General features: G+C 38.4%; 1 protein-coding gene across 1 annotated transcript; it reads right to left on the minus strand.

Moving 5' to 3' along the window:
• Nucleotides 1-218: 218 nt before the first annotated feature.
• On the minus strand, nucleotides 219-25,693 carry suclg1 (succinate-CoA ligase GDP/ADP-forming subunit alph). Its single transcript, XM_034687879.1, is given in 13 exon segments — nucleotides 219-651; nucleotides 6,439-6,467; nucleotides 6,470-6,517; nucleotides 6,520-6,625; nucleotides 11,069-11,082; nucleotides 11,085-11,153; nucleotides 11,156-11,218; nucleotides 13,321-13,405; nucleotides 13,913-13,969; nucleotides 14,477-14,688; nucleotides 14,887-15,001; nucleotides 20,608-20,707; nucleotides 25,450-25,693. Coding segments are annotated over 9 exon segments (474 nt in total). The 5' UTR covers nucleotides 13,946-13,969; nucleotides 14,477-14,688; nucleotides 14,887-15,001; nucleotides 20,608-20,707; nucleotides 25,450-25,693; the 3' UTR covers nucleotides 219-624.
• Between the last annotated feature and the right edge of the window lie 1,873 nt (nucleotides 25,694-27,566).

The following is a 27,566-nucleotide window of genomic DNA, read 5'->3' on the forward strand; positions in this document are numbered from 1 at the left end:
ATACAATATGTAACAAGCACAGGCTGTGCCAAAGGGTCTTTAGAACCACGCTCACTCACAACATGTGATACCTTTTGAATCTGTGACTGTTATCTTCATCCACATGAAGTTTCACGTTCATGTTACTTCAAAAAGGGAGAAAACCCAGAGACAGACGGATCAGTGTATAATGAGACTACATCTGTGTGATGAAAGCATAAACAAGCACAGCAGGAAAGTGATATGAGAAATATTTCTTATTTAGGTGGACAGCCAGTGAAATGAGTGATGGATTACAGCAGGAGGAGAATAACAGAACCAAACAGATCACCAAGGTTACCATGGCATCCTTCCCTCAGCTGTCGACATTGTGTTTGAGGGAAAAATAAAACATCTATAAAGCTTTTACACTGTGTACAATGAGTTTTTAGAATTCCATTAAAGACACTATGCTTTATTCCTTTGTTGTGTGCAAGGTACAAGATCATGGCAGAAATTACAATATAAACACTGCATGTGCGCATCATAGTTGAAATAATCAGGGTGTACAGCTACCGCAGGGCAGATCCACCTCCAGAATCCGGTTGTTCATCTCAATTTTCAGGGCAGGGGGGGGTAAAAGGTCGAGTTGCCTTCTTGCACAATTTACAACATCTTCCTCTTCTCAAACTCCTACAGAGATGGACAGCAGAGAGAAGAGAAGAAGAAAAGACACCACGTGAAGTGAGGATAGACAGAAGTGAATGATTTATTCATGCAGGAATTCACACGGCTCTGTTTTTTGATCCCGTGCATCAGATCTGCTGTTGAGGCGGGGGGAAAAACAGAGGCAGCCAGAGCATCGGAGAGTGCCTGTTGTTTTTTCCTAGAGAGTGCAAATCATGTAGCGCTGTACGTGTCAGTAAGTTCCGCTTGTCAACATTAAACAGCTCACTTCTTGTGATTGATGGAGGTTAGACGTGAAAAAAATCAGATTTATGTGAGGTTACGGTTGACGTTCTCCAGCACAGTCCAACCATGTGACTACAAATGAGAAAGCATTATGATCGGCATTTAAAAAAAAGCTGAAGCTATTTACATTTCAATTTGGGATATATCACACAAGCCGTAGGATGATAGAATACGTCTTTCCTCTGAAATTTTCCGTTCCACAGGGGGAAAGCAACTTAATGCAAATGTCATTTATCAGGTCTACAGAACACACAAATACTCAAGCACATGTCGACCCATTCCTCTGTGCTCTGAGGATATCTGAAGGTCTACTGCCACCTTGAGGAGGAAACATTATCATGGCTGTGAATGTTTTAGAGGCAGACTCGGCCTCTCTAACCTCAGCTTTCTGTGAAGGACACACTGAATGAAGAGATGTTTGGGTGGATTTTTTTTGCTGATTTTTTTTTTTTTTTTTACATAAGAGATGGAGCAAAAGTCACACGGTTCAGTATTTAGGAAAAGGCTTGAAGGATGAAAAAAAGTAATGGGCCAGGAAGAGTGGCAAGGCAAAAGGATGAGGAGGCTACGTGTGAAATAAGCAGACAGGCAGATGCTTTGTTGGTCCAGGGCAGCAGAGTACTCAAGGCTAGACAGGAATCACGACACAAAAGGTAAAAGCAGAGTTTTGGTGACAGAGAAGAGGGAAAAAAAGACGTTTTTTTTTCCTGTGAGACAGACTCAGACTCTTGACAAGACAAGAAGAGGGGTTGGAGGAAAGTAGAGGTTGCCACTCAAACAGAGACGGGTGAAAATACCAAGCAGAAGAGAGCGGGAGAAAACAACAAGACGTGAGAGAAAAGCAACACATTTACTAGCTGGCAATGACAACCGCCTTGACACGCATGAAGATTGGAATGGGGTGTGTTGTAAATATGGTGGCGTGTGTGTGTGTGGCCTTCATGTTTCTGGATTTGGAATTTATTACACAAACAAAACTTATCATTCTGTTTGTCTGCACACATCTGAATACAAGAAGTTGCCTGCTGTACGGAGAATATTGAGCAGGATGGAATAATACAATCGGCTGCTGCAATTATGAGCCTCAGATGTTTGTAAACAAGTTAAAGGTCGTAATTATTCAACCTTGCACGTGAATGTGGTCCTTTTCAGATAAACACAAGTTTCTGATATCCCACCCTCACTCAAGTGGGATGAAAAGTCAATCCAATATCACTGAAAACACTCCAAGTCTAATTGTTTAGGATCTTGATTCAACTTTTTTGCAATGCACGTCTTATCGTGTTTCTGTGATTCTCACAAGCTCTAAAGTGGGAGGGGCTTTAGACACTACATATTTCCACATAAGACTAGAAATGATTAAGTTCCTATCTGACAACTGCTTTGATGTTTGCTTTATTACCCGTACTGTCCATCACAAAGTTTTCATTTTTCATGTCAAACTCAAACTTGTGTTTGGTGTTACAGCTGTTGAACTTATCTGTCGTTGTCTTGTGCATCTTTGTCATTTCATGTACTTTGAAGACTCTCCTATTGCACATGTGTTGGGCTACAAATGCTTGGGTGTGCGGCATTGGTTATTAAAGCAACAGACTTGGGCCCAACAAAAGAAGATGGGGAAACTACTTTTGAAGAGCTTAACTCAACAAAGCTTATAAAACCCATAGACTGTATAAATAATGGACGTAGTATCCGTGACGTCACCCATCTGTTTTTGAAGCGCTGCTTTGAAGCCAATCGTAGGCGGAAGCCATATTGGAAATGCTGAACTCAACCTAACTTCTGTCGAGCTAGTTTGAGGTAAAGAGGCGGGCCTTTAGCCTCCTAGCCAACAGCTACAGTGTTCCCGCCTGTCAATGAAGTCAGCTGTGCCTCTCATAATGGAAAACTTGTAATCTTAATATCTTCGAAATTACCGCATTATGAAAAAAAAACCTGTACAGTGTGCTGATCAGGAAATAAGCTATCCAGACTTCACTCATTATTTGACCCAGTCTGTAAACATGTTTATTTCTGCTGTTAAGATTGGCCTTTTTGAATAAGTGTATATGTGGTATCCGGTACTTCCGGGGCCAGCCCCAAGTGGACACCCGAGAAACTGAGTTTTAACACTTCCCCATTGGCTTCATTTCTTTCGGCCGGAGGTTGCTGCTTGATAAAACCACAAGCACAATTGCACATGACGACACAGACAGGGTTAAACTAACACAAAAAAAGTGGGCAAAATAAATGTGCAACAGTAAGAGTTCACATTTTCTGTTATTTTGCTTGAAAGACAACATATTCACACAATGAAAAAGCCCCTCTCTCTATCCGGGACACATGTATCTTCCTCCACTAATTGATACAGTTTTGTGGGCCCCTTTCTTTTCTTTTGCTTTCTAGGTCCTATGCATCTCTTTGATACGACTGAAACTTGTACTTTTAATAAATCAGAGCTGTGACAGTATGAATTCAACTACTTCTTCTAAATTACATCACCTTCCTGTGCGCCTGTCTACCAGACGTGCGTGGGACAACACTGTGTTTGATTAAAAAAAACAAAAACTAGACCTGAGGCATTTCATCATTTTAGCTGCTCATTTTTTTTCCTCTTCACCTGAACCAAATGTCAAATAGCTTAAGTGAAAACGTTATTATTTCAACAGAGACAGTGGCACCTAATAGAAATCCTAGCAAGCTACATCCTGTTTACACTTGACCCGAGTTGGCAGTGTGCATCTGTAAGCATTATTATGATGATTGCAGTGGAGTGCCAGGATGTGCTTACGTAACTTTGAGGACAAAAGCATTTTAGCAGTGTTTGTTGCAGTCGATGATGTACCACTCGGAAGGTAGGAGCTTTCAGACTGTCTGGCATTAAACATTTCATTGACTGGAAACATCCCGAACTACAACATGCGTCTTTTGTTCTAAATATACAGTTGATGACGCACAAACTTGCCATTATATTTTTTTTTAAGAAGATGCAACGCAAACATCTAATTAAGAATGAACAAATGTAGTCTGAAACAGAAAGTTGTTTACAAGCTAATGATGACTACATCCTATGTAGCTGTGCTGAATTTATAGAGAATGAACTCTGACGACCTGTGTAGCATCTCTACCTGATTTTCACTACTTTTCAACAGAGACTTAAACAGGTCAGCAACAGCAGAGCCGCTAAGAGAGCACGGTCATCGTTGTTATCTTCCCCCCACACAGAGCGTTTATGTCTCTCCGCTTCTCTAACATGTTATTACGTCGATTACGCCGGTCACTGAAATTAACAGAGATGTATTAACACTGTGTGCGGCAAAAATGAACAACCACATAGCACATTTTTTCATCATTACACACAATGATTATGAATTAAACTTTGGGAGGGAAACAAGTGTGTAAATCTATGGTCGGCGTGCAGTAGCGCCAGCAGTGGTAATGAAAATATAAGATGATGAATGGCCGTAATGCATTCTTTCACTTTTTATACATCTTGTTAACAGTGCTTCCCCCCAGAGATAAATTGGAACAAAGGGGTAGTGGTGCCGACTCAGCTACTGTCAACACATGTTTATTCATTCTTGCCCTTGTCTTCTAGCGTTCTTTATGGCACATTAAAAGTTCAATCTCAACCTTGCTACTCTGAGGAAAAAACATTCACAACTGGTGATGCAGATGGTGCTACTGAAGTTTTAAAAAGTAAGGGATTTGAGCTCCTCTACCACAAGCATTTTACAACAGGCTGCAGATCTAACCCATCACACAGCCTTTCCACACCTCCATCTGTATTTAATCAACACTTAGGCTTATAGTGTATTATAATGCAGACAGCTGTCACTCACTGACAGTCGTTAGCTCATTAAGGGGAGTTCACAAGACAGCCTCTCTCTCTCATCGTGCTAACGGTAATTACTCACAACTCTCCACCTGTGGCTGCATGATGCTCTGTACTGCTGTAGCACAACATGTTGACAGTGCAGCAGTCCCCACTTAACACATTGTGCAGCATCTGCAACTTTCCTGGGCTCCTAAACTTTACTACGCTTCGATCCGAGTCTCCTGATGATGATGTATTATAGCCTACCAGCTCCTACGTGTGTCAGCCCACCCGGAAACTGCCCACTATGCTGGATTGGCAGTCCAGCTCTGGCCGTGGCTCCCTCTCCTCCCTCGCTATCAGTACAAGATGAAGTGAGAGCTGTTGGAGGGGAGGGGCAGAGCACACACTCTGCTGTGAAGGAAGGGAGGGGGCGCCATGTCGGACAAAACAAGCGCAACATGAAGGACTGCAGAGTAATCGTTTAATCTGGAGTATATTTGAAATAGAAATTCGATTGATAGCTAAGGTCTACGAGCTACCAGCATTTAAAAAAAAACCTGTTCTGAATCAGGAACAGAGACTGCTTTAAAGTTTAATGACAAATTCATCAAATTAGTCCCAGTTAACCTTTGCTGGATGTCAGCTTTGCTTAAGCTTGCTAATGCAACTGTCTAACAAAAACATAACCTTAATGTACTTCACTTTTTAAGATTCTTAAGGACATGTCATCGTAGATTAACAGAGATTTCAATCATTATTTTGTTATCAAATCCTAAAATATTTGACTCTAAGCTTTTTTTTTGTGTTCAAATAATCAAAAGTTGACAGTGTGATTATTCTGATGGCAAAAAACACGCAGACATTAAAGTGAAGAGGGATGGCAGGGTTGAGAATAGAGAGAGAGTCAAAGAGAGGAAAGATGACGGCTGAAGCATGGAAAAACATTAACAAGGGAAAAGTCTGAGTCTGATCAATTTGTTTTTTGTATTAACACTAATTAAGACTATACAAGGAGAATGTTCCTATGTTAGTGTGTGATTGTAGATGTTTGTATTTCGTTTTGAAACGGCAAAAAAAAGGTTTAAGGTTGATTTAAATATTGAACAGTTGGGCGGTGGTTTGAATCAGCTGTGTGAGCACATGGCCCACATGTGGAGGCAGCAGCTTCTGCTCTTTACTGCATGTCATCCACGACTCTTCTGTCTTTTGCTTGACTAATAAAAGACAATGAGATTAATAAAGAGTGTATCTCTTTTTAAAGAAGGGTAAAATGCACTGACTTCCCTTATTTGTGCAAAGAAACATGATTGATTTCTGATGTTCAAACATGCAACAGGAAAATGACGAGAAAAAGAAAGTATTGCTGAAATATTCCTTCACAGGAGATGTCCGTAAGTATTATTAATTCTGATTATTGATCATAACATGTGATTGATGATGGATGTCTTGAAAACTTTTAGAGATCCTTGAACTTGAGTTTGCTAAATATTCTGTCCTGTCCTCTTGCATTTTCAAATTGATATCACAGTTCTCAAAAAATGATGGTCAGCAGATCCATGTGAACTTCAAAAGTCTCCAATAGAAGTGAAACTCCTTAATTTAAGTGTTTGCATGTATCAGTTAGACATAAAGTATCACAGTAAATGTAGTTTCTGGCTAAGTATTCAGTTATTATGTACAATCATGTTGTGCAGGATCAAAGTCCTCACCTTGAAAATGGTGCTGCCCAGCTGTGCAGAGACATGCTGACTACGACTCCAGCTGACTGAAGGGCTGCAATCTTCTCTTGGCTCCGCCTTTCCCACCAGCGATGATGGCGCCGGCGTGGCCCATCCTGCGTCCTGGAGGAGCAGTCAGCCCCGCGATGAAGGACACCACGGGCTTTGCCTTGGCACCCTGGGCACGGGGGAGGGAGTGGAAGAAAAACATGAGCATATAATGAGGTGAAAATGCACCCCAAAAAAAAAGGTAAAATAAATAGAGAGTAAGCTCAAAGAAGGAGTGCGGAGGAGTGTTAGAAAAGCAACAAAGCAAGTAAGACGTAGGAAGGAAGGGAGCAAAACAAGGTGGGGATTGAAAAGTAGAATCAATTTCGGCACCTACATTTTATTCATTCATTAGATATTAAACACCAATCTCTTCCAATTACAGAGCCCCCATGGTAACAGGCTTGTCTAACCAGCCATCACTGTCTCAGCCAGCATTATTAAAACAAAGGGTCAATCAAGCCATTTAATTGCATGGGTTGGTGTATGACCAGATAGGGGCTCAGACTCCTGCCATTTCATATCATCTCATTTCTGAGATGGTAATAGTCAGGCAGCCACTGATTAGCCCAGCGCCCTGTCTGTGCTGCTTGCTCATTGATGGATGTTACGTTCAACAGTTAAGATCATTTCCAAGGTGAAGAGAGCTAATATTTCATCTTCAGCAATAACATCATAACCAGCACAAGGGACACAGTGTGTGTGTGTGTGTGAACAGCAGCTAATATTTCATACTTAGAATAACAACCTAATTGTAGAAGACGGCTTTACACACACACAGAGAGAGAGAGAGAGAGAGAGAGAAGAGAGAGAGAGAGAGAGAGAGAGAGAGAGAGAGAGAGGAGAGAGAGAGAGAGAGAGAGAGAGAGAGAGAGAGAGAGAGAGAGAGAGAGAGAGAGAGAGAGAGAGAGAGAGAGAGAGAGAGAGAGAGAGAGAGAGAGAGAGAGAGAGAGAGAGTGTCCTGGGTGTTCAACAAAGGCAGTGGCTCATCTGGGAGACAGTTTTTTTGCAGAATGAATGTGGCGTGTTCAACAGCTGAGGCAATGCAGCGAGGACCTTCAAAGACACCCACTTCTCCTACCATTTCGGCTCAAAATCCTGTCCTGACACTGGCAGGAACAAGATGGCAGCGGCTCATATAAACTGGAGATGACTTTTAATAATTAAGACTAGCAGGACGTGCATCAGCCAAGAAAACGTGGAGGACCTTGGCTAGAAATGCACCACTAATGAGACATTAACACTTAGAGCAGTTAACGTCAGAATGAAGGAGAGAGAGAGAGAGAGAGAGAGAGAGAGAGAGAGAGTGAGAGTGAAGGGGGATATCACTTTAAAGTGCTCCAAATATGTTACAAGCATCTGTGCAGTGTTCAGAAATGTAAGCACAGAACAAATTAGCAGCAAAGCCCTGTGCAGTATTCAGAAGTCGGATCACGTCGTGAATAAACAACCACCTTCATGTGAATCAAGTCTTAAATCTACCTCAAACGAAAGGGGTTTAATTACTCTATTAATCCCTGCCTCCCTCGATACTAAGTGCTAACAATGCATACTGGGAGGGGAGTCATACTATCACTCACTTCTCCTGCATTTTGTCTTCTGCTGTTAGCAGTTCAGATATATTACCTTAATTATGAGACCAATAGGGTAGTTCCCAGAGCTCTGAGTGCCAACATGACTGGAGGAAGGCTTTGTTATATAAACACAGAGCAGCCGGCTCCAAGGTGGGAAACAGTATTAAAAAGCTTAAGAGGCCAAATTGAGACACATTTTTGCCCCTATGAACATGACAGGCATGAATTAATCCAGCATGTGTGCACACGTGGAGCTAACAAACCCATGCTTCAATCTGCCTTCTTTTTCAGCATTGTTTCCCTAGAATTACAAAGGGTGTTTCACTCAGCTTACTCGCGACATGTTGGTGCTGGAATACAGGGGGAAAAAATCACTTACCCCCTACGGTAGCTTAGGTGCCAAATACTCCGACCTACTTGATATGCATGGAGCAAACTGTAATATGTTTATTCTGTGTAAGCCTATTTCTGACTTCAGAAAGCCCTGCAAGGCATTGATAGGCAGACCTTTGATACAGGTGACTTTTAAACCACATTACGTTGGCAAGCACTGCTGACACTGATGAAGACAGAACCTTGAAATATACCCCGCATCATAAAATCTGACAGCAGAACCGAGAGGGAAGTATAAAGATTTTCTCTTGAATTTTACAGAATAAGGCACCTGTAGATAACAGTCAGCAGTAACTCAACTGTAACACTGCTGCATACAAAATCAATACTTCTTCGCCTGCTGGTGTAATGTGTGTTTCTGAAGTGGGAGCTCAATATATTTAATGTTGCATGACTCAAATCAATCATGACTCTGGACCTTATTTTTACTGAGCAGTTTGTACTTAATGTAAATTTGTCAAGCTAATGTGAAACTGTGTCCTAAAAAAACCCAACCTATTTTCTCAAATGACTTCTCGCTATGACTGAGAGCGTTACACATCAAAACACAAGATTCTCACGAAATGAAGTTATTTCAAAGGTTATTGCTGTCCACTGTCTGAACTCTTCTCACTTGTTTTATAAAGGCCACATATGGTCCAATAGCAGCTGTGTATTAACCAGCTTTTTTAAACCTGACTGCTTCTGATGTTGAATCTTCTTTATGTTTTTATAGCTTCAAATGAAATGGACCATATTCACATTACCTACATGTGGAAAGTGCTGACTGCTGCATCATAAAGTTGCAAGAGTGTTGAGTTATGTTCAACTGGAAGCCCTATGATTGGTTTATGAGCAAGCTACCAAGCCTTGAAGCCTACAGCTACCTCACAAATTTTGTTGCTCTGATTGGCTGCACAGTTTGGAGCTGGTTTTGGCCTGAAGCCTTGTTCAAATGATGCTTGGGAATATAAAAAATGAACTGTGGGTGCAAATTATTTGGACAGTCATAGGCTAGTGGTTGTAGTAAACCAGATATGTGATGATGGTTTATAGCTTCATTAAGGATTTTAATTTTCCACCCATGGCAACAAACATTTTGTGCGTGTAAGAAGGAGAGTCAGGGAGGTACTTTGGTGATGGATCCATTACATTAATGCATTTTCGTAGGTTTGAGTCTGAAAAGGGAGAGGAGTTGAGATGTTTGGGAATCAGCTAGTTAGTGTGTTTGGTTGTTTATAATTAACGTTTTTATATCAGTCAATTAAACTAGAAATGCAGTCCTCAAAATCAGACTATCACACCTGTTAAAATTTCAAAATGACCAAAACTGATAACTGTTAACCTCATTGTTTGTTATTGCAAGAGCAATCTGGCAAATATTTTTTTTCCTTCTTAGCGCTTTAAAAGAAAAACAAAGTGCTCAAACAAATCTAAATGTATCAAGATTCAGGATTAAAGGTAATATTGGGTGTGAATTACAGGAAGTACTCTTGTTTTTAGGAGATGAAAGTACTCTTGATTTTAGGAGATCAGGTGTTCCTGATAAACAGAGGGGAAAGAATATATCATCAAGTTTAGGCTTTCAGTATTTTGTAGCTTTTATTTATTTTGGCCGAGCTCACCTGCTGCTCCTCTGTGGTGAGACTGTGCTTTGCATTAATATAAAATTCACACAATGGAGCTGCCCTGGGGTTAGTGTAAAAGTACCCTGAATTCAATGTATTCAAATCAAGTAAAGTTAAGTTTGCTCCGACAGTAAAACAACAGTCTCCAGAATTCTAAAAACAGTACATAATTTTACAGTACGTATTCTGCGCATTCGACTTTCCACTAGAGATCTACAGCTCACTCCCACGTTGGGCTTTTTTTTTTTTTCTTTTGTATGCGTTTCATTTGAACTGTCCCTCGCTGTCAACACTCTGGGTGATTGGTTGGGTGAGGGGAAGAGTTGAGTGGGTGGGATGTGTGGTGTTGGTGTGGGAACTTATTTGTTTGAGTGAGAAAAGTTATTCTCCTGAGACGCCAGCGGGAGATTGCAATGCATGTATAGGAGCCGGGGGCAAATCCAAGGTCCAATCCTGAGCTCAAGAGCACCACAGGCACGCACAAATACACACATGGAGGCACAACACATTCACTCTGAAAACATTAAAAAATCATCTGCAAGACGTGGGAAGAAAAAAAAAAAGAGCCTCGAAAACGACTTGCTGAAGTTGTCAGTGATTTGTCTGCATGAGCTAATCATCACCTCACTGCTATTCATCACATGTAGGGCACCGCTAAATGGTCACTGCTCATCAACATGGCAGATTTCTGGAACATGCTCCATGAATCATCCCTTTATTCCATCTGTCCACGCTTTGTCTTCATCATACCACAGAGAAAACTAAGAGAGAAAGCCTGAGGCAGTGATCAAAAGAAAAACACCTTCATATTTCCGCCTTGTTCTACACGTATGATATTCCGTGTCTGCAGCATATCCAAAGGGACTCGGAGCTAATTCAGAAAATGATAAATATTTAATACCAACACAATTATCTGCTGAGGGTGAGCACTGTAGCAGGTGATATTACAAAGAGAGAGCAGGATAATTAAGAGCTGCATTGTGGTGTTATCTCCTTTACAGAGTTGTGTTGTTGAGGTACTCTGCTGCATTTTCCTCAGCGTTGCCTCCGATCTCTCCGATGAGGATGATGCCCTCAGTCTTGGGTCCTGTAGGAACACTTCCAGACAGTCTCTGAAGTTTGTGCCATTGAATGGATCCCCGCCAATACCTTACAGGAGACAAAGAAAACACTTGTTGTTTACTCGAAACTCTAAAATGATGAGGCCCTGGAATATCTGAGGAGGAAATGGATGTGGAGAGGAATAAGAAGCAGAGTTGGGCTTGAGTTGGTTGAGAGAAGTGAAAGAGAGTGAATCAGGGAAGATGTTGGCCAAAACAAAGAGCTGGAAGCTGCTACAACCCTCAATAGACTCAAAGAAACCTGCACTATGACATAACAATTCCAAGGTAGCATGGTTAAAAAATGTCATTATAGAAATATGGTTTAGAGTTTTGGTGAACTACAGCTCTTCCAAATTAAAAGGTGTAAAAGCAACAGGTTTGAATATGTCCTAAGGCTACAAATAATGAGAAAATACTTTTTGAGTAATGTTAAACAGGACAAGATTACAAAAACATCATTTTCCAAATTGAAAGTCACTTCAAAGTTTGTTTAATGGCATAACCAATCTTAATTCACCATGATCCCTGTGTGGTAGTTCAATCATGCTGTTTCTTTCACAACCCAGACACGGGGCTTTCAAAGGGACCAAAACTCATTTTCAAAAAGTTAATTGCCACTGAAAATGACACCAGCATTCTGAAAATCCAAAGTAAGCACACCTAGGACACAAACTTCACAGACAAAATTGCACCGAAGTTAATATTATTTGAATTAAAAAACCTGGACACACCAAGAAGAGAATTACATGAATAATCAGGGAGGCACATTACCGGCAACACGGGTGACAGTGATGTTAAATATTGTATCACCAGTAATTTGCTGTAGCCTGTAGGTCATACTCAGACTTAAGAAGTCTGAAGCAGAGCCACCAATAAACCTTCTTAATGAACTCTACAATATTTAATACTGTTGCTGCACTAGCTTTATGAAGTCTGGCTGGAGGACACTCTATAATTAAAATGTCTAAATAATAATGAAGCCAAGTTGTTTTTCAGTTAATTCCGGTGTCCAACCAGGCCTTTAATATCGATTTTCTGGTGGCAAATAAGTCAGCCAGAGGAATTAGTTTTTTGTTAAATACTTAATCTTTTATTTGCAGTGTCTAAATGGTGTGTGAAATTAAAAAACAAATATTCTAAGCATGTAAAGCTGCATCAAGAGACCATAAAACATAATTGATTGGAGGTCTTAACAATCATTTCAATCAGAATGACAATGAGGAGGAGCACACCGTGAATTTAGTTTATTTAGTGAGCTATAGTTTTAAAAGGAGGGTCAATCATTGTAATAATCAGTGAATAAGAGAAATAAGGCTGTTAAAGAATTATGAGGAAGAAAAGGGAGGTGTAGTAAAGGTGAGAACTTAACAGCAAGTCATGGAAAATTACATAAATTAGTGCAGTGTCTGCAATGTATACAGTCCTATCTACATACATTTAAAGCTCACTTAAAACTTTGAAGCTCTCGTCTCTCAGTTTAGCTTGTTTGCAGAAACACTGACAACCACAACCCCTTCAGAGTCAGTATTTAATAAAGAGATTGTTGTAATTGAATTACCTCTCAAAAAGTCTCCCTACTTTAGGTTTATTACAGAATATCTCTGGTTTGTACAAAGTTTGAGCCTGGTATCAAAGGAGATTTTTCTTTCAGACTTTCAGGATGAAGAGATTTGAAGGTAGACAAAGTTTCCACTTTCACCCGAGCCTCTTCATCAGTCTGTTCAACCTCTAAGCACTGTTCGAGGACAGTGGGAAATTAAGTGTTCTGATGTGACAGGATAGCTGCAAATATGGGGAGTACTTCTTCAAATACAAAATGTTTGATGGAATGAACTCAGCTCAAACCATTTCTCTTAAGTTAGAGAGAGTTTTCATTTCCTCTTGTATCGTTGTGAAAGACAAGTATCAAACCCGTCACAGTATATTAAATAAAGATGAAAAATGTAAGAATAAATCTGATATTTAGAGCTTGGTACACATTGACCATGATGCCTGCCGCCAAATGCAATACATTTTTAGATTAAGTTATAAACTGTCATTTCTTTACTGTCTTCTTCCACCAACATAAGAGGCACTGCATTACATCAGGATAGATTTGATCTTTGATTGGATCAGATTCAAGACGTCACAGGCCATCGGTAAACTCACCTACGCAGAGGGACTGGCCCAGGCCGACTTGTGTTAGTTTGGTGCCAGCTTCATACGTCAGGGTGCCTGATCTAGACACAATGCCTGAAATCAAAGTTTCAAAAACAATGTTTTGTTAAATCAAATCCAGAAACAGTGGGTATCAATCAAAGGTAATAAATAATGTGCAATGCAGCTGTCATTTTGTCCCAGACGTCAGCTGATTTGTTTTTCAGACAGCACAAACGAACAAGATCATATCACCAGTACAGCACTGTAACAGCTGTTTGGTGCATGCTTTAGGAATGATGACAGAGGATGTACTTTAAAAGAGACTTTCCTTAGGGTTCGCTGGTCAACAGCAGTACAGGTTTCTTATCAAGCTGTCAACAGCATAAAACTTGATGTAGGATTTCAGTGCAGTGTAGTAAAAAGTTTCATTTATGACGGATGGCATTATGTTTTGTATGTATTTACAATATTTTTTTGGGGGAGAAGTAAGCAGGTGAATTTCTTTTCATGGACAAAATAGCTTAACATACCTCGCATTAACTTATTTGTATGTGCATACTTAAATCAAAATAATGAACGATGTAAAAGCAGGAAACCTCACAATTCTTCCTTTCTTGTGGATGTGCCCTGGCATGATCCCAATCTTGCATTCACCAGGCTGCAAAAAAAAAAAATCACTTTATATTTTAACTCCAATAAATTACATCAACATGATTTATGGAAATGCTTCTGCTTTGTATCAACTGAAATTATCTATCACTTGTTCCCCAGCTGAACCTGAATCCAGTTTATGAATCTTTAACTGCAGAGAAGTGTTCCTTTATGGAGCGCAGTAATCTATTATTCAGCTTTCTTCCCTACACCATGAGCTCACTTCAAATAAACCAGAACAAATTCAATGAATATTCACTGCTCAAATCCCCATGAGTACAGAGAACTTCTTAAGTTTTCTTTGCAAAATGATCATGTTGTTACACCCCAAAATCCAGAAAACATTGGATGTTCAAACCGTAGAGCCGTTATTATTATACATGCCACAAACACAGACACAAAATAAAGAAAACAGCAGCGCAAGTAAATAATTCACGCTTTTAACTGTTTCTCTGAAAAGGTACAAATGTGAATGTGTTGCATCTGTCAGCACAGTGTGTATGTGTGTGCTTACATTAATGGACTCCAGGGCAGTTGGGGCCTATGAGGCGGGTGATGCCCTGGCGCCAGCAGCTTAGTTGACTCTAACCATGTCCTGCTGGGGATGCCCTCAGTGATGCACACCACCAGAGGGATCTCTGCGTCGATGGCCTCGATGATGGCTGCTGCCGCGAACGGAGGAGGGACATAAATCACAGTAGCATCTGCCCCTGTGCCCTCCTTTGCCTGAGGCAGGAGCCGGGGGGGGAGAGAAAAAAAGTTATTGTTGGCGCATTAAAAATGAAAATTCAAAAGTTATGAAATAGTGCCACCTAATGTCGCTTTTAAACATCTGAAAAACCTTGCAGTAATTCTGTACTGTGGCACATATTGCAGCTTTATTAACAAAAACATATGACTACATACATAGGATTCACTACATACCTCTTGACTGAGTTAAAGACAGGCTTCCCAAGGTGTGTCTTACCACCTTCCAGGTGAAACACCTCCAACTAACTGGGAGCCATAGTCAAGAGACTGCTGACCTGTGAAATGTCCCCTGCAAGGAAGAGGAGGCAGACTGTGTATGAGTGTGTAATGAAGTGGGGGTGCCGCCACTTCTGCAGCATCAACCTTGAGATATCATTACAGACAGAGAGCAAGGAGGAAATATGCTGCCATCCAGGATTAATCACCTGTGCAGCGGAGGAAGGGGATGGATACAGAAGTGAGGGTGGGTTATTCTAGGGAAGCAGCTACATATGAATACATATATCTGAAAGGGAAAGATTGAAATACTCTGACGGATGCCTGTTAAATTGATCTCCTTTGCAAAACATTTTGCAAAACAAATCAAAAGTTTTTGAATGTCCCCCAAAACCCTATTTAAGATGGTGTGAAAGACACAAAAATACTTGACTCCCATGAAGGCAAGAGGGAACCTTTCAATACTGAGCTGTGTCTGTTTTAAGATACTATTTCACCCAGTCAGAAAGATAGTTTATTTGCTGATAACCCAAACAGAGACGGATCTAATTCAAAACTCTAAATTTGTCAGGGGGTAAGTGTATTATAGAGCCAAGAAGGAACTCAATACATTGCCCTTACAATTAAATTGCAATAAGAACAGCTAAATCAAATCTTTGTTCTTTTCTTCTGTTTGTTTCAAACCTACATTGGTGGGTGCATGCTGAACTTCAGAAGAAAATTTTGATACTTGTATAAAACACGTACCTTTGCAAAAATGCATTTGTCTGAGGGTCTTGAAGTTCTTTTTTTTTGCTGGGATGGAGACAAGTACTTTGCTAACATACTTTTTATATTCAATGTTTTTTTAAATATTTTTGGGGCTTTGTCCACCTTTAATGGACAACTTGAGAGAGAGCGGACAATCAGGGGAGAGAGTGAGGGAGGACATGCAGCAAATCATGTCAAGATCAGGAATCTATTCTACGACTAGTGCAACTATTACTGTAGCCTGTAAACATGGGGTGCCTGCTCTACCGATTGAGCTAAACTGGCACCCAAAAACACTCCATTTAGACAAAAATATCTTGGTAGTAGTGTCAAGTAGGGATGTACACAATTAATCGATTATCGATTAATTGATTGTTAAGAAATTACTCGAAACACGCATTTTTGTTTTCAATTTTCCGTCATGTGGAATAAACATCATGTGATCTCAAATTACACTCAGCTATCAGGGAGTGTTTTAAGTTTTAAAGCATGTTTCGATGTGAATCAGCTGTTAAAGGTGTTGCACACAGTGGAGACTTTCAGCTGGCGGCTGGCTGCGGCTGTGCGTCAGGTCTCCACGTGCACTTTTAGGATCAATGCGCAATTGCTGCCAACATCGACACGGACACGAAGGTGATAATCTTAAACGGGACATTTCCCCACCTTTGGATACAAAGCCAACAGATGGTGGGAATTGCTAGTATGCTATGTTTGCAGACCAGCAACATCAGAGCCATCTGGGCTTTTCTTCCGCTGGACTGATATGACCCGGTTGCGCTCCCGGCTGACACAATGACCGAATACACGTTTTTTTTTTCTCAATAAGAACGATTAGGCAGAAAACTGGACACTGTGAGTTCTGAAGTACTTTTCTGTTAGTATTATGAGCCTTCACATTATAAGACTATGTCCACAGAGAATATCTTTTATGAGCTGATCACTGATAATCAGTGTTAAACATGTACCTGTATTCAATACCGTCAGTTATATGCATTTTGTTGCGGTAGAAAATATAACTTAGGGGGAAAAAACTTATTCGGCTTTTTTTTTTTTTTTACATAAGAATGTTTTTTTATTGATTAATCGATAATTGATCGTTAAGATTTCCCAAAATCGATCACGGAAAATACTTAAAATGTACATCCCTAATGTCAAGTAATTCTTTATATTACATCCTAATGTCAAGTGATCTTTATATTACTTTCAATTAACAAGCCAATACTGGCACATGTGAAGCTGACCGGCCTGGCTGATACATACTCTGATACAGTAGCTTATATTAAACTATATAGTGGAAAAGTGATAACTTCTTATGTCTTGCATTGCCCAATAACAATATAAGGTCAGGATTCTGTTATCCAGCCTAACATACTGGTATACACACTGAAAAGGATGACTCAGTTGAAATTAACTATAAGCTATCGAAGTTAAGGCTGAGTTTTAAATAAATGTCATAATGACCTTCTTGTGTACATTTGTTGCAGGGCTGTTTGACAGTAACTACATTAGGAGCAGGATGTACCTGATAAACTTGCAACTGGAAAGTGGAAATCACAAGGGTTCATAAAAGCTGCTAAATGTAAGAAAAGGTCAATATTATCTCAGCCAGTTGTTATTACTTGTGTTCTCTGTGTGCAACAAATAACACAGGCCTGTTTTTAATAGAAAACAAAGCAGATAAAGTCGTGATAACACAATGCGAACATCACGTATTCTGGGAGCTAAAATCTTCAAACTGAATCTCGTGTACTTTCCAGAAAACGAGGGCATTACTGCGGTGTAAAGTGATGTCCGCTGAACAAATCCTATCAGTGTATAGTCAGTTAATTATTACAGAAGATGCTGAAACAATGTAGATAAAGCAGCCGACGGTCATAACTACAAGTGCAAATAAATGACCCCCGTGTAAAGATTATAAGGGGCCTATTAAGTGGAATTAGAAGCTATGAATCAGCATTTTCTTCTAATTGAAATATACCCCTTAACCCTGCTAACTTTGCTGTTTTTGCCAGTCATTATTATCGCAAATGTTGGGACAATAAATTTGAAAAATTGCTTGCTTATCAGGCCAGAAAGACACCCAAATGTGCACTCAATAGCTCTTGCTTCATTTCTCATCCTTTTCTAATTATCTGGAGTGTCACTGGAACTATATTTAACAAACTTTTATTATGTTGAAGAGAAATTGGAGGATGAAAAATGGAAAGTGCATTGAGGACAGAAGGGGGATATAAATCTGTGAAGCCCACATTTCTGGCTTGTTGAACACGCTTGCCAAGATTTTTATTCTCCTTGAGTGGACACGGTTCATAGTGATGACCTGCGCTTTTCATGCTCTTGAAAAATACTTGAAGGATCCACAACTGTGCACGCAAAGTTTATATTATTGACTGAGAGAAAGGCACGCATGAGGGGACAAAAAAGGAAAGAAGCAACAGTGAAATTATATGCCTTCAGACGTAGTTGAAATAAAATAAACATGAGTTCCAAGGACAAGCCTGTAGCATTTAGATCTTATGAAAAACTTTGTTTTTATCTTACCAACTTTGTATCTTAACACTTTCACAAGCTGCGGAAAAGCTTTAAAGTGTACTTTATATTTACTATGCTCTTATTATTCAAGTAGTACTGAAATGTAGCACTTTAGTGGTCGCAATTTTACTGATATTTTTTCTTTTTACCCTTTATAACCGAGGCAGAAAAGTCCCTGAGGAGTCTATGTTTCAGTGTGACGGGAGAGTTGCAGCAGCCATGAAGGTGAGCTTTCAGAACAAACATTGCTTTCTTTTTGACTGACTGATTGAGATCTTCATTTCAAAAGTATGACTGCCTCAAAAGAAGGTAAAATACATGTTTGGAAAGGAGCAGGATGAAGTTGACGCTTATTTTGTTTTGATAATCATGACAACCATCCACCTTGTGTCTGTGGAGGAGAAAATAACATCTATAATCAGAAAATTGAACCATCGCAATCTTCTTCACCTCTGTACCCGTTTTAAATACTTTTAGTGCAATTTCTTGAACAAAAGGTAAGTTTGTGCTTTGCATGACTTCAATGTTTAAATGATTCCACAAATCATTCTACAGAATGTTGTGTGAGCACAGAGTGGTTTGCTCACACTCATGTACAGAGGCTATAGTTCTTGATAGCAGGGGGCCTGGGTTTGATTTCAACCTGCAGCCCTTTGCTGCATGTAATTCCCCACTCTCTACTCTCTCCACTGACCTCTCTCTCAAATAAATGAAACAAAGTTTTTAAAAAATAAGTTATCCTTCACACTACATCCCTTCTCTCTGTTGAACCAAGAAACTGGTCTTGAATATAGTTTGGAAGCAATCATTTCTTATATAACCATCATTATGCTACCAGAAACTTCAAGACATGGGATTTAAAAACTGTGTGTTCACCATATCCCACATTATTAACTGTCTTTTCAGCCCTGTCTCTTTACGTGGATCTCTATTGGAGGCAACAAAGGATTATTCCATAACTGACTGAGGGTCTGCAGAGAGAGGATATTGTATTTTGCACAGGTTTGAAAGAATTGCAAACTAAACTTGAGAATTTGGGTTATACAAGGAAAACATTACTTGAATGATAGTTGGCAATGCCTATAACACAAGGTGCACAAGAGTTGGAAATAATAAGCATCTCCAGTCTCTTCTTTATGCCTCTACAGAGAGAATTTAGACACACGAAGGATGAGTTATTATTCGGGCTGAGTAAGAAAAACGAATCATGATTGCAATGTGAGATATTTTTTCCCATTTCAATATCCATTCAGACAAAACTGAGGGTCATTCACAATCATACAGATACCTCTTACTGGCTACAGCAGCTGGCCTGGTAGCAATGTAAACAGCATTAAAAGCTAATGTTTCGACGCATTTTGGATTTAGATGTAAAGCTGCAAGAGAATACGTCAGGTCGTAAGCTCAGATAGGCTGTATTAGTGTTTTACGCAACAATTCAATGAACCTTAGTAACCATTTGAGCCAACACTAGGGATGTAAGGATACACTCAACCCATGACTTGATTAGAATCCTGATTTTGGTTTACTATACGATTTACTCACAATTCTCCAACGATTTTCAAGAAAACTGAATGAACTCAAAATTTAAATAACTATATTTTATTTCAATTCTCAGATATGGACAGTTGCACTATATATTTTTTCTCTTATATGTCTTCATAACAAAGTAATCCTTTTCATTTTAAGGTGGCACGAACATGTGATGGTTAGAACTCCAGAGTGATGGATGCCTATGCAACTATCACTTCCTATTTCATTTCTAAGAAGTAAAAATGAATGTAAACTGTTCTGTTAATGTGCACTTTAGAGCATACTGTTCTTTAATATTTTATCCAATGTTTATCAAAGTAAATAATTCAACAGACATTTTGGAGTCAGTTTTCTCTAAACCAATATAACTAATGCACACATCTATATTGGACAAATATCAGATGGTAATGTAAAGCATGATCTGGTTATTTCTGTCTATACATATAAATTAATCAGTATCAAAGCATGTTGATCAATATTGACTTGAATTTGGATGGAATCAACCTGCTGTGGTGCGTGCGTGCGTGCGTGCGTGCGTGCGTGCGTGCGTGCGTGCGTGCGTGCGTGCGTGCGTGCGTGCATCGTCAATGTCAGGAGGAAACCTTGTATCTCCATGTTTCATCTTTTTTATTTTTTGCATTAATCAATGCTATTGATCTAATTGTATGCGTGTCAATAGGCTTTCTAAATCAAAATGCTGGAAATAATTTTAAAAAGCTTTTAAGTTGAATCTCATGTAGTGTTTAGTTACACCAAAAAACAGTGTGTTTTTTTGACTTCCTGGAAAGTAGAGTTTTTGGAGATATAAGGTTTCTTACGGACAATGACGATATGTGTTACAGGTAATTATATGCCAGTACAAACCTGCTTCCCTGTGAAGCCTTGGCAGATGACCTTAGTGTCTTGTCGATGTACAGGTGTTTTCTTGAGGCTGTATAACAGTGCCTGACCCCGGTCTGCTGCACTGAATAGAGAAAGAAACATGCTCAATCTTAGTGACAAAATAATACATCAGTGGATGTTGTCTATCAAAACCCATAGACTGAAATCATCCCATGCATTGTTTATAATGACAAATGATGACAATACCAGCTCCACACTTTTTCAACAAGGCCAGATGTCTTTAGAAAATAAAGATTGAATTGAAATGGCATATTCACTTTTCCTCCAGTGAAGTATTACAGCAGCAGTTTAGTAACATGCAATCATCTAGTATTGTTGATGAGCACCAATTTTAGTTTTGATACTATCTATGCAGCTGACCTTTAATGCACCTGTTTCCACAAACATCTCAGTCACGATATTTAATTTCAAAGTAAGAGATGTTTGCTTAAGTATGGGAATGTGTCAGCTACTGAAAGAGCAGGACATCTACACCGTGTTCCAAATTATTATGCAAGTTGCTTTTTTTGTGAATATGTTAAAAACTATGTTAACAGTCATTTTTTAAATTTGTTAGGAAGTCAGACAGTGAATATATTTCTTCAACGGTGTGGTTAAAATTGTGTTTTTTGGCTGTATTTTAAATAAATGCAGAAGCTGCAGAAATGAGTGTGCCAAATTATTATGCAAGTTGGTGATAAGAGCATATAACTTGTGAGAATTAAAACTAGGCACCATTTTAAACGTTCTATTGAAAATAATAATATTACTACAACTGTAATCACACTTCAACAAAAACAACAGTTTTCTTTACATTTGTATACAAAATAAAATAGTTAAAGTCTTTGAAACATTTCAAATCTGAAGTGCGATCCTCTTTAAAGCCCTAAGATGCCATCCTGTCCTGGGAATAACGTGAGGTATGTGACGGTGCATTGTGCTGATGCATGAACACTAGCATCATTTTCACTTTAGCTGAATGCATTTTCCTCCATGGGAGGTAAATACAAAATAGGATCGCCTCATGAACTGGCCTGCCTGCTCACCTGATCTCAACCCGACTGAGAACTTGTGGTCAATAGTAAAGGAGATAATTTACAGTAATGGCAAGAATACAGCCCAAAGAGCATCTTTGGAAAGCCATACAAGGTACAGCTCACAGTGTTAGCAGAGAAGTCATCAGAAACCCTCACTAAATCAGTTTACCAGTGACCTCTGACCCTCACTGAAAGAAAAGGAGGTTATATTGGACATTTGAGAAACACTTTTGAAATGTTTCAAAGATAATAACAGTTTTATTTTGTACACAATGTAAAGAAAACTGTTGTTTTTGTTGAAGTTTGAATACAGTTGTAGTAAATATTATTATTTTCAATTAATAGAATGTTTAAAATGGTGCCTAGTTCTTAATTTTCACAAGTTATATGCTCTTATCACCAACTTGCATAATAATTTGGCACCCTCATTTCTGCAGATTCCGTATTTATTTAAAAATACAGCCGAAAAGCATAATTTTAACCACACAGTTGAAGAAATATATTCACTATCTGACTTCTTGACAAATTGAAGTGAGGCATTGAACATGGAACATTTCTTCTAGTGCAGGGGGAGAAGTACATATGTTAGCAAATATTTAAACAAAATAGTGTTTTAAAAAAATCCTCATTTGAGTATTTATGTACAATGTAGACATCATTCGATTATTTTATGAATCATCTCTGGAACACCACTCATAACATGGTCAATAGAACTAATAAAAGTGTGAGAAATGATGGCAAAAGTTTTCCCTTGTGACATAAGAATACATTAGTCCATGTTGTCTATCAAAACCCATAGACTGAAATCAATCCATGCATTATTACGTTTATTAGTGACAAATGAGGACAATAACAGCTCCACACTTTTTCAACAAAGGCAAGATGTCTTTAGAAAATAAAAGGTTGATTTGAAACGGCATATTCACTTTTCTTCCAGTTAAGTATTACTGCAGCAGTTTCCCTTTTCTGTTTAGAAGGCTCAAAATGTGACAAAGTTAAGTCCCAGTTTAAACGTAAAGATGTCAAGCCTTACAACTTGAAGCTGTGTTCTCAAGAGCCACTACTCTTCAAGTGCGCTCCAAAATAAGGGGTAGACCGAGTGGGGTATTGGGATTTAACCTTTCCTCTAATTACACAGTTATTGGAAGTATTATGCAAAAATGTATCCCACTCCCAGATAAGATCATGCATTCAATTAAAAACAAACAATGTTACCTGCACACATTCAGGGTTTAACTGTGAGCTATAGATTTCGAAGAGCCTGAATGTGCTATATGGCTATCATTGTATGTTGTATTACACTGAAAATAACAGTATTGTAGTGGAGGGTAAAGATCAATTCAACATCCTTTAAAAATGCAGCAGTGTATGATACATTGGCATTGTATTGAGCCACTTCTAAGTGTATCAATTGTATAAGGACAAATTCACGGGGAGTTGTCATCACCCAGCTTTGCAATTTTCTCACTCTTTCAGCTCAGTGTTTTTCTTTCAGGCACACATGTTTATGCTGTGGCTCAGTTCAATCTTACAGCTCTTATCAAATCTGTCTCCATCAGCTGCAGACAGATGTCTTCAAATCCCCAGCTTAGACACAATACAGCAAGTAGCAACAGACAACCACGTCAATGGTCAAGTGAGAATACTCTGTCAGGTTTCACATGAATGATGTGAGACAGCTGATAAGATGAAGACTACTGTGGTTTGATAACAACCTTACCTTACAGGTTCACTGCAAACCTGCACATAGAATACACAATTCCTGGATTTTAAGGACTTAAATCAAAGCTTTTATATTTAGATAGATTTTCTGGATAATTGTGAGCACATGAATGTTTCCACAGTTCATATTCAATTAGGGAAAAATATGGCAAAAACAATGGCTATTTTAATTTTGTAACTTGAGCTAGCAGCTACACAGTTTAAAGTAAATACTCTTCAATCAATCATCTTCAAGACTTGTATCAGGAAAAAATGCAATTACTGGTTTAACACTAACAAAATGTGTTTACTAATTAATTAATTAATGACTCAATGAAAACTCCAGTATTTAAAATATCTACCTTTCTTATTTCTTTTAGACATAGATTTATCAGTTACAGAAAAAATATATAAGCTTAACCCATAAAAATATCAAAAAGACGTTATAGATTTTGTTTTAATGACATGCTAATTGTGACTCAGTGCACTAATGTCTTATTAAAACCCATTTTTACAGACTTGCTTTTATGTGACTTTATCTTTCTAATTGCTTTTAGTTCTATTTTATCATTATTTTTAGTTTTCATCCAACTAATTTCTTGTCTTAAATTGTATTTGATTATTTATTGTTTAATTTATTATAATTTATTTTTCATATTATTTTAATTTTCCTAATTTATCCTTTTCACTTTTTCAAATTTTCCCAATGTGATGTCGCCCTCTTATTCTGAAAACCTCTTTTATCGTTCTTTTAATGCTTTTACTTACTTACCCATTTTTATTTATTGATGTTATCTATTTACCCTTGAAAAACCTCTCACTCAACTCTTTACTGGTCTATTGTCCCACCACGTCATTCTGTTTAATTTACGTTCTTTTGCATTGTTACAATTGCTCCTCGCTGTCTAAATGCTTACTCTGTTATCTGAACCACGCTTTGTTTGTCAAAGCACTTTGTAAACATTTGTTTTTACAGGTGCTGTATAAATACAGTTATCATTATTATTATTATGTGGATTTAATTGAATTAAATTGAAGTGGACATTGCAAATGAGCATAGTTCCAACACAGAGCATGCAACTGAAGTGTTGCACAGAGTTTATAGCTTTTTTAATGTTCAAATCTTGCCCCCATCTTGGCATTAACATGTAGACCACAGTTTGACATATATTTCGTAGTAACTTTATTTTATTTAATCAGAGGTATTCGAGAATTTGTATTTACTTTGTTAAAAAAAACTAAGTACAAACAGCAGCTGCCTGCCACTGAAAAATGTAAAGGGCAGATGAGGATAAATGAAAAGACAACAACTAGCTGACTACCACTGATCCTCTGTATGCTTGTGAAGGTCAAACACTTGCTTCTTGACAACATATTTGGTTTTTTCATATAGCAGTCTAAAAAGAGGCTTAGTAGTAGCAGTATTCACCCTCACTGACTGAACTTTGTGTCCTCCTCACGAGCTCACTCACAGGCAACTTATCAATGACACTGTGCAAAGTTCAGCTGCTAACACGAGCTAATGTCTTCGCAAAGTAACAAACTACAGACCAAAGTATTATTTTATTTTTAATTAATCCAGCGTCACTACCATGTGTGCGCCACATCTCTGTGGTGCTATATAAAAAGCAGTGTTGCGATAGACTGATTGAGCTGCTACTTTGGCTGCCTACAAACACGGCTTGTTGACATGAAGCAACATGAAGCAAGACATCAAGAAGAAAAAAAATTAGTCTTAACAGGTTTCTCGAAGTCAACAGGGCATGCAAGGTCAACAATCGGCTCTTGCTCTGTCCTGGACGCGGGCTAGCAGGGGTTAAAGTTAGATCTTCACGGTAGGCTATCTGGTAAGGTAGCTAGCAGGCTAACTGTCATTGACTTAAAACAGCTTAGTATGCTAACGTGGCTAACTAGCCTGAATGCTAACTGACAGCCAACCAAGGGGAGCTCTGCTAGCTCGTGCAGGATTGCAAGGAGCCTGCGGAAGTCTGCTACAGCAAATAGCAAACGAGTACACATCTTAAAGAAAAAGACTATATGTCAAACATTCAAAGTGACTGGAAATTAAATAAACAAGTAAACTTACAAAGCAGCCTGGCAAACACCTGCTGTGAGACATCTTCGGTCATTCACCAATGACACCCGAGGTTGAGGACCTGACACACGGAATTTAGCTGTCTATAAATATCCGTCATGAAATTTGTATCATTAAATATACTCGAAAAGTAACACCTGTTTCCACTGATCCGCTGATTTGATCTAAATAACGTATTTTCTTAGCTAGCTGATAATGTTTGTAAGACAGAAACTGTCACTGACGTTATTTCAGGCGGGATTGACGGCTGCCTCGATTTACGAGGAACTCTGGGTAATGAGTCCTCTTGAAGTGGATAGCAATAGCAATTTTATTGATAAAGCACATTTCATTACACGTAAATTCAATGTGCTTTCAATGGAGAAATAAAAAAAAAAAAAAAAATTCAAATAGAATTAATAAAACAGAAAAACAATAGATACCTTATTTATTTATCAATTAGAAGTGTACATAGTGTGTATACATCTGTGATAGTTGCCATATTTTATTTCATTTTACTTTATTTTATTTTATTCTATTCTATTCTATTCTATTCTATTCTATGTTATTTTATTTTATTTTATTTTATTTTATTTTATTTATCTTATTTTATTTTATTATATTTTACCCTTGTCATGTCTATTATTATGGTTATCATATTTTTTAACTAGTAGTACACTGTTGTATTCCCCTGTCCCGTGTTGTAAGCTGCTGTAACAAAAGAATTCCCGCAATGGGGACAAATAAAGTATATCTTATCTTATCTTATCTGATACACCCAACATACATCAGACACCGCAATCAAGCAAACAGCAATTGTTGCTGCACATGCATCAAGTCACAACAGTCATTATATCATTCATACGCTTGAGAAAATAAATATGTTTTGAGTCTTTTTCTTTAAAAGTGCACTGGAGACAGTTGTTATGAACCTGAGGTCAGCAGGCAGTTTGTTCCAAAAAGATGGTCACATCAACTAAAGGCCCCTTAACCAGACTTTGATTTGACTCTGGGTACATTTAAAGACTTCCACGGGGAGCCACTTAAGGTGTTTTGAATACCGGGGGTGATATGGTCATATTTTCTTGTATGTGTCAGGATTCTAGCTGCTGTGTTCTGGATGAGTTGGAGCCGTCCTATGGAGTGTTTGCATAGACCTGTGTACAGTGGATGAATTAAACCCTAACAACACTAGAGGGCGTATAGACCATATGGATGGGTCACCCTGAATTCCCTCAGCTATTTTTAAAACACACTGAACTTTTCAGCTACCCTTGCCTAGGAACCACGGATTTTAAAGGAATCTAAAAGATAGAGATAAATGTGTACATCTTTCAATTACAGATACCTGTTATTTCAGAAAAAATGTGTTATTGCACACAAAAAGTTGTCTGAACACACAATGTGTAACACATTGATGTGATAAAGTGAAATACTGCAGGATAACCATGCACATGTTGACAACAGTTCCAATAATGTGTGGTCATATTCTATAAACATATACAAAGATATGTACTCTTATGTCTTTTTTAAATAGTAGGCATATTTCATTTAGCTTAAAAATACACATCCAACCACAAAATTATTAATTCTGTCCTACTGATTGCAAGACATATTTGCCATACTATTTAGGGGCAGTAACCACATTTTTTTTGTTGCAAAAATATGATTTTACAATAAAAATGGGATGAAACATTATGGAAGCTAATTGTTAACTTTCATCTACTTGACAGATTGACCCCTATGATATTTCAGATTGCATTTGAGTATTGTTAACTGAGGATTTAATACTTTATTCAAAATGTGCAAACTTCAAATTGCTTAATGTACATTGCAACTTGTGCAAGTGAATCATTTTTCAGTGCATGTAATCTTTGCTCTCCATGGTGGCATTTTTAGGTAGGAATCTGTTATCTTGTGAATACTCTACTCTTCTTTATTTGAAGTCGTTTAAATTCATGTTGTCCCTAGTCCTTGTCCTTGACCTCATGCAATGTTAATCTTCATTCATCACCTGCTCTCACCTTGTTCCTGGAAGGTAGATAGCAAAAAATGCCAAAAAGAGATAATTTGTTGGGTTGCCAACTTTACGATACGCCAAATACCTTATACAACAGCATGCAATTAGA

This window comes from Notolabrus celidotus, chromosome 7 (assembly GCF_009762535.1).
Source record: "Notolabrus celidotus isolate fNotCel1 chromosome 7, fNotCel1.pri, whole genome shotgun sequence".
Taxonomy (NCBI): domain Eukaryota; kingdom Metazoa; phylum Chordata; class Actinopteri; order Labriformes; family Labridae; genus Notolabrus; species Notolabrus celidotus.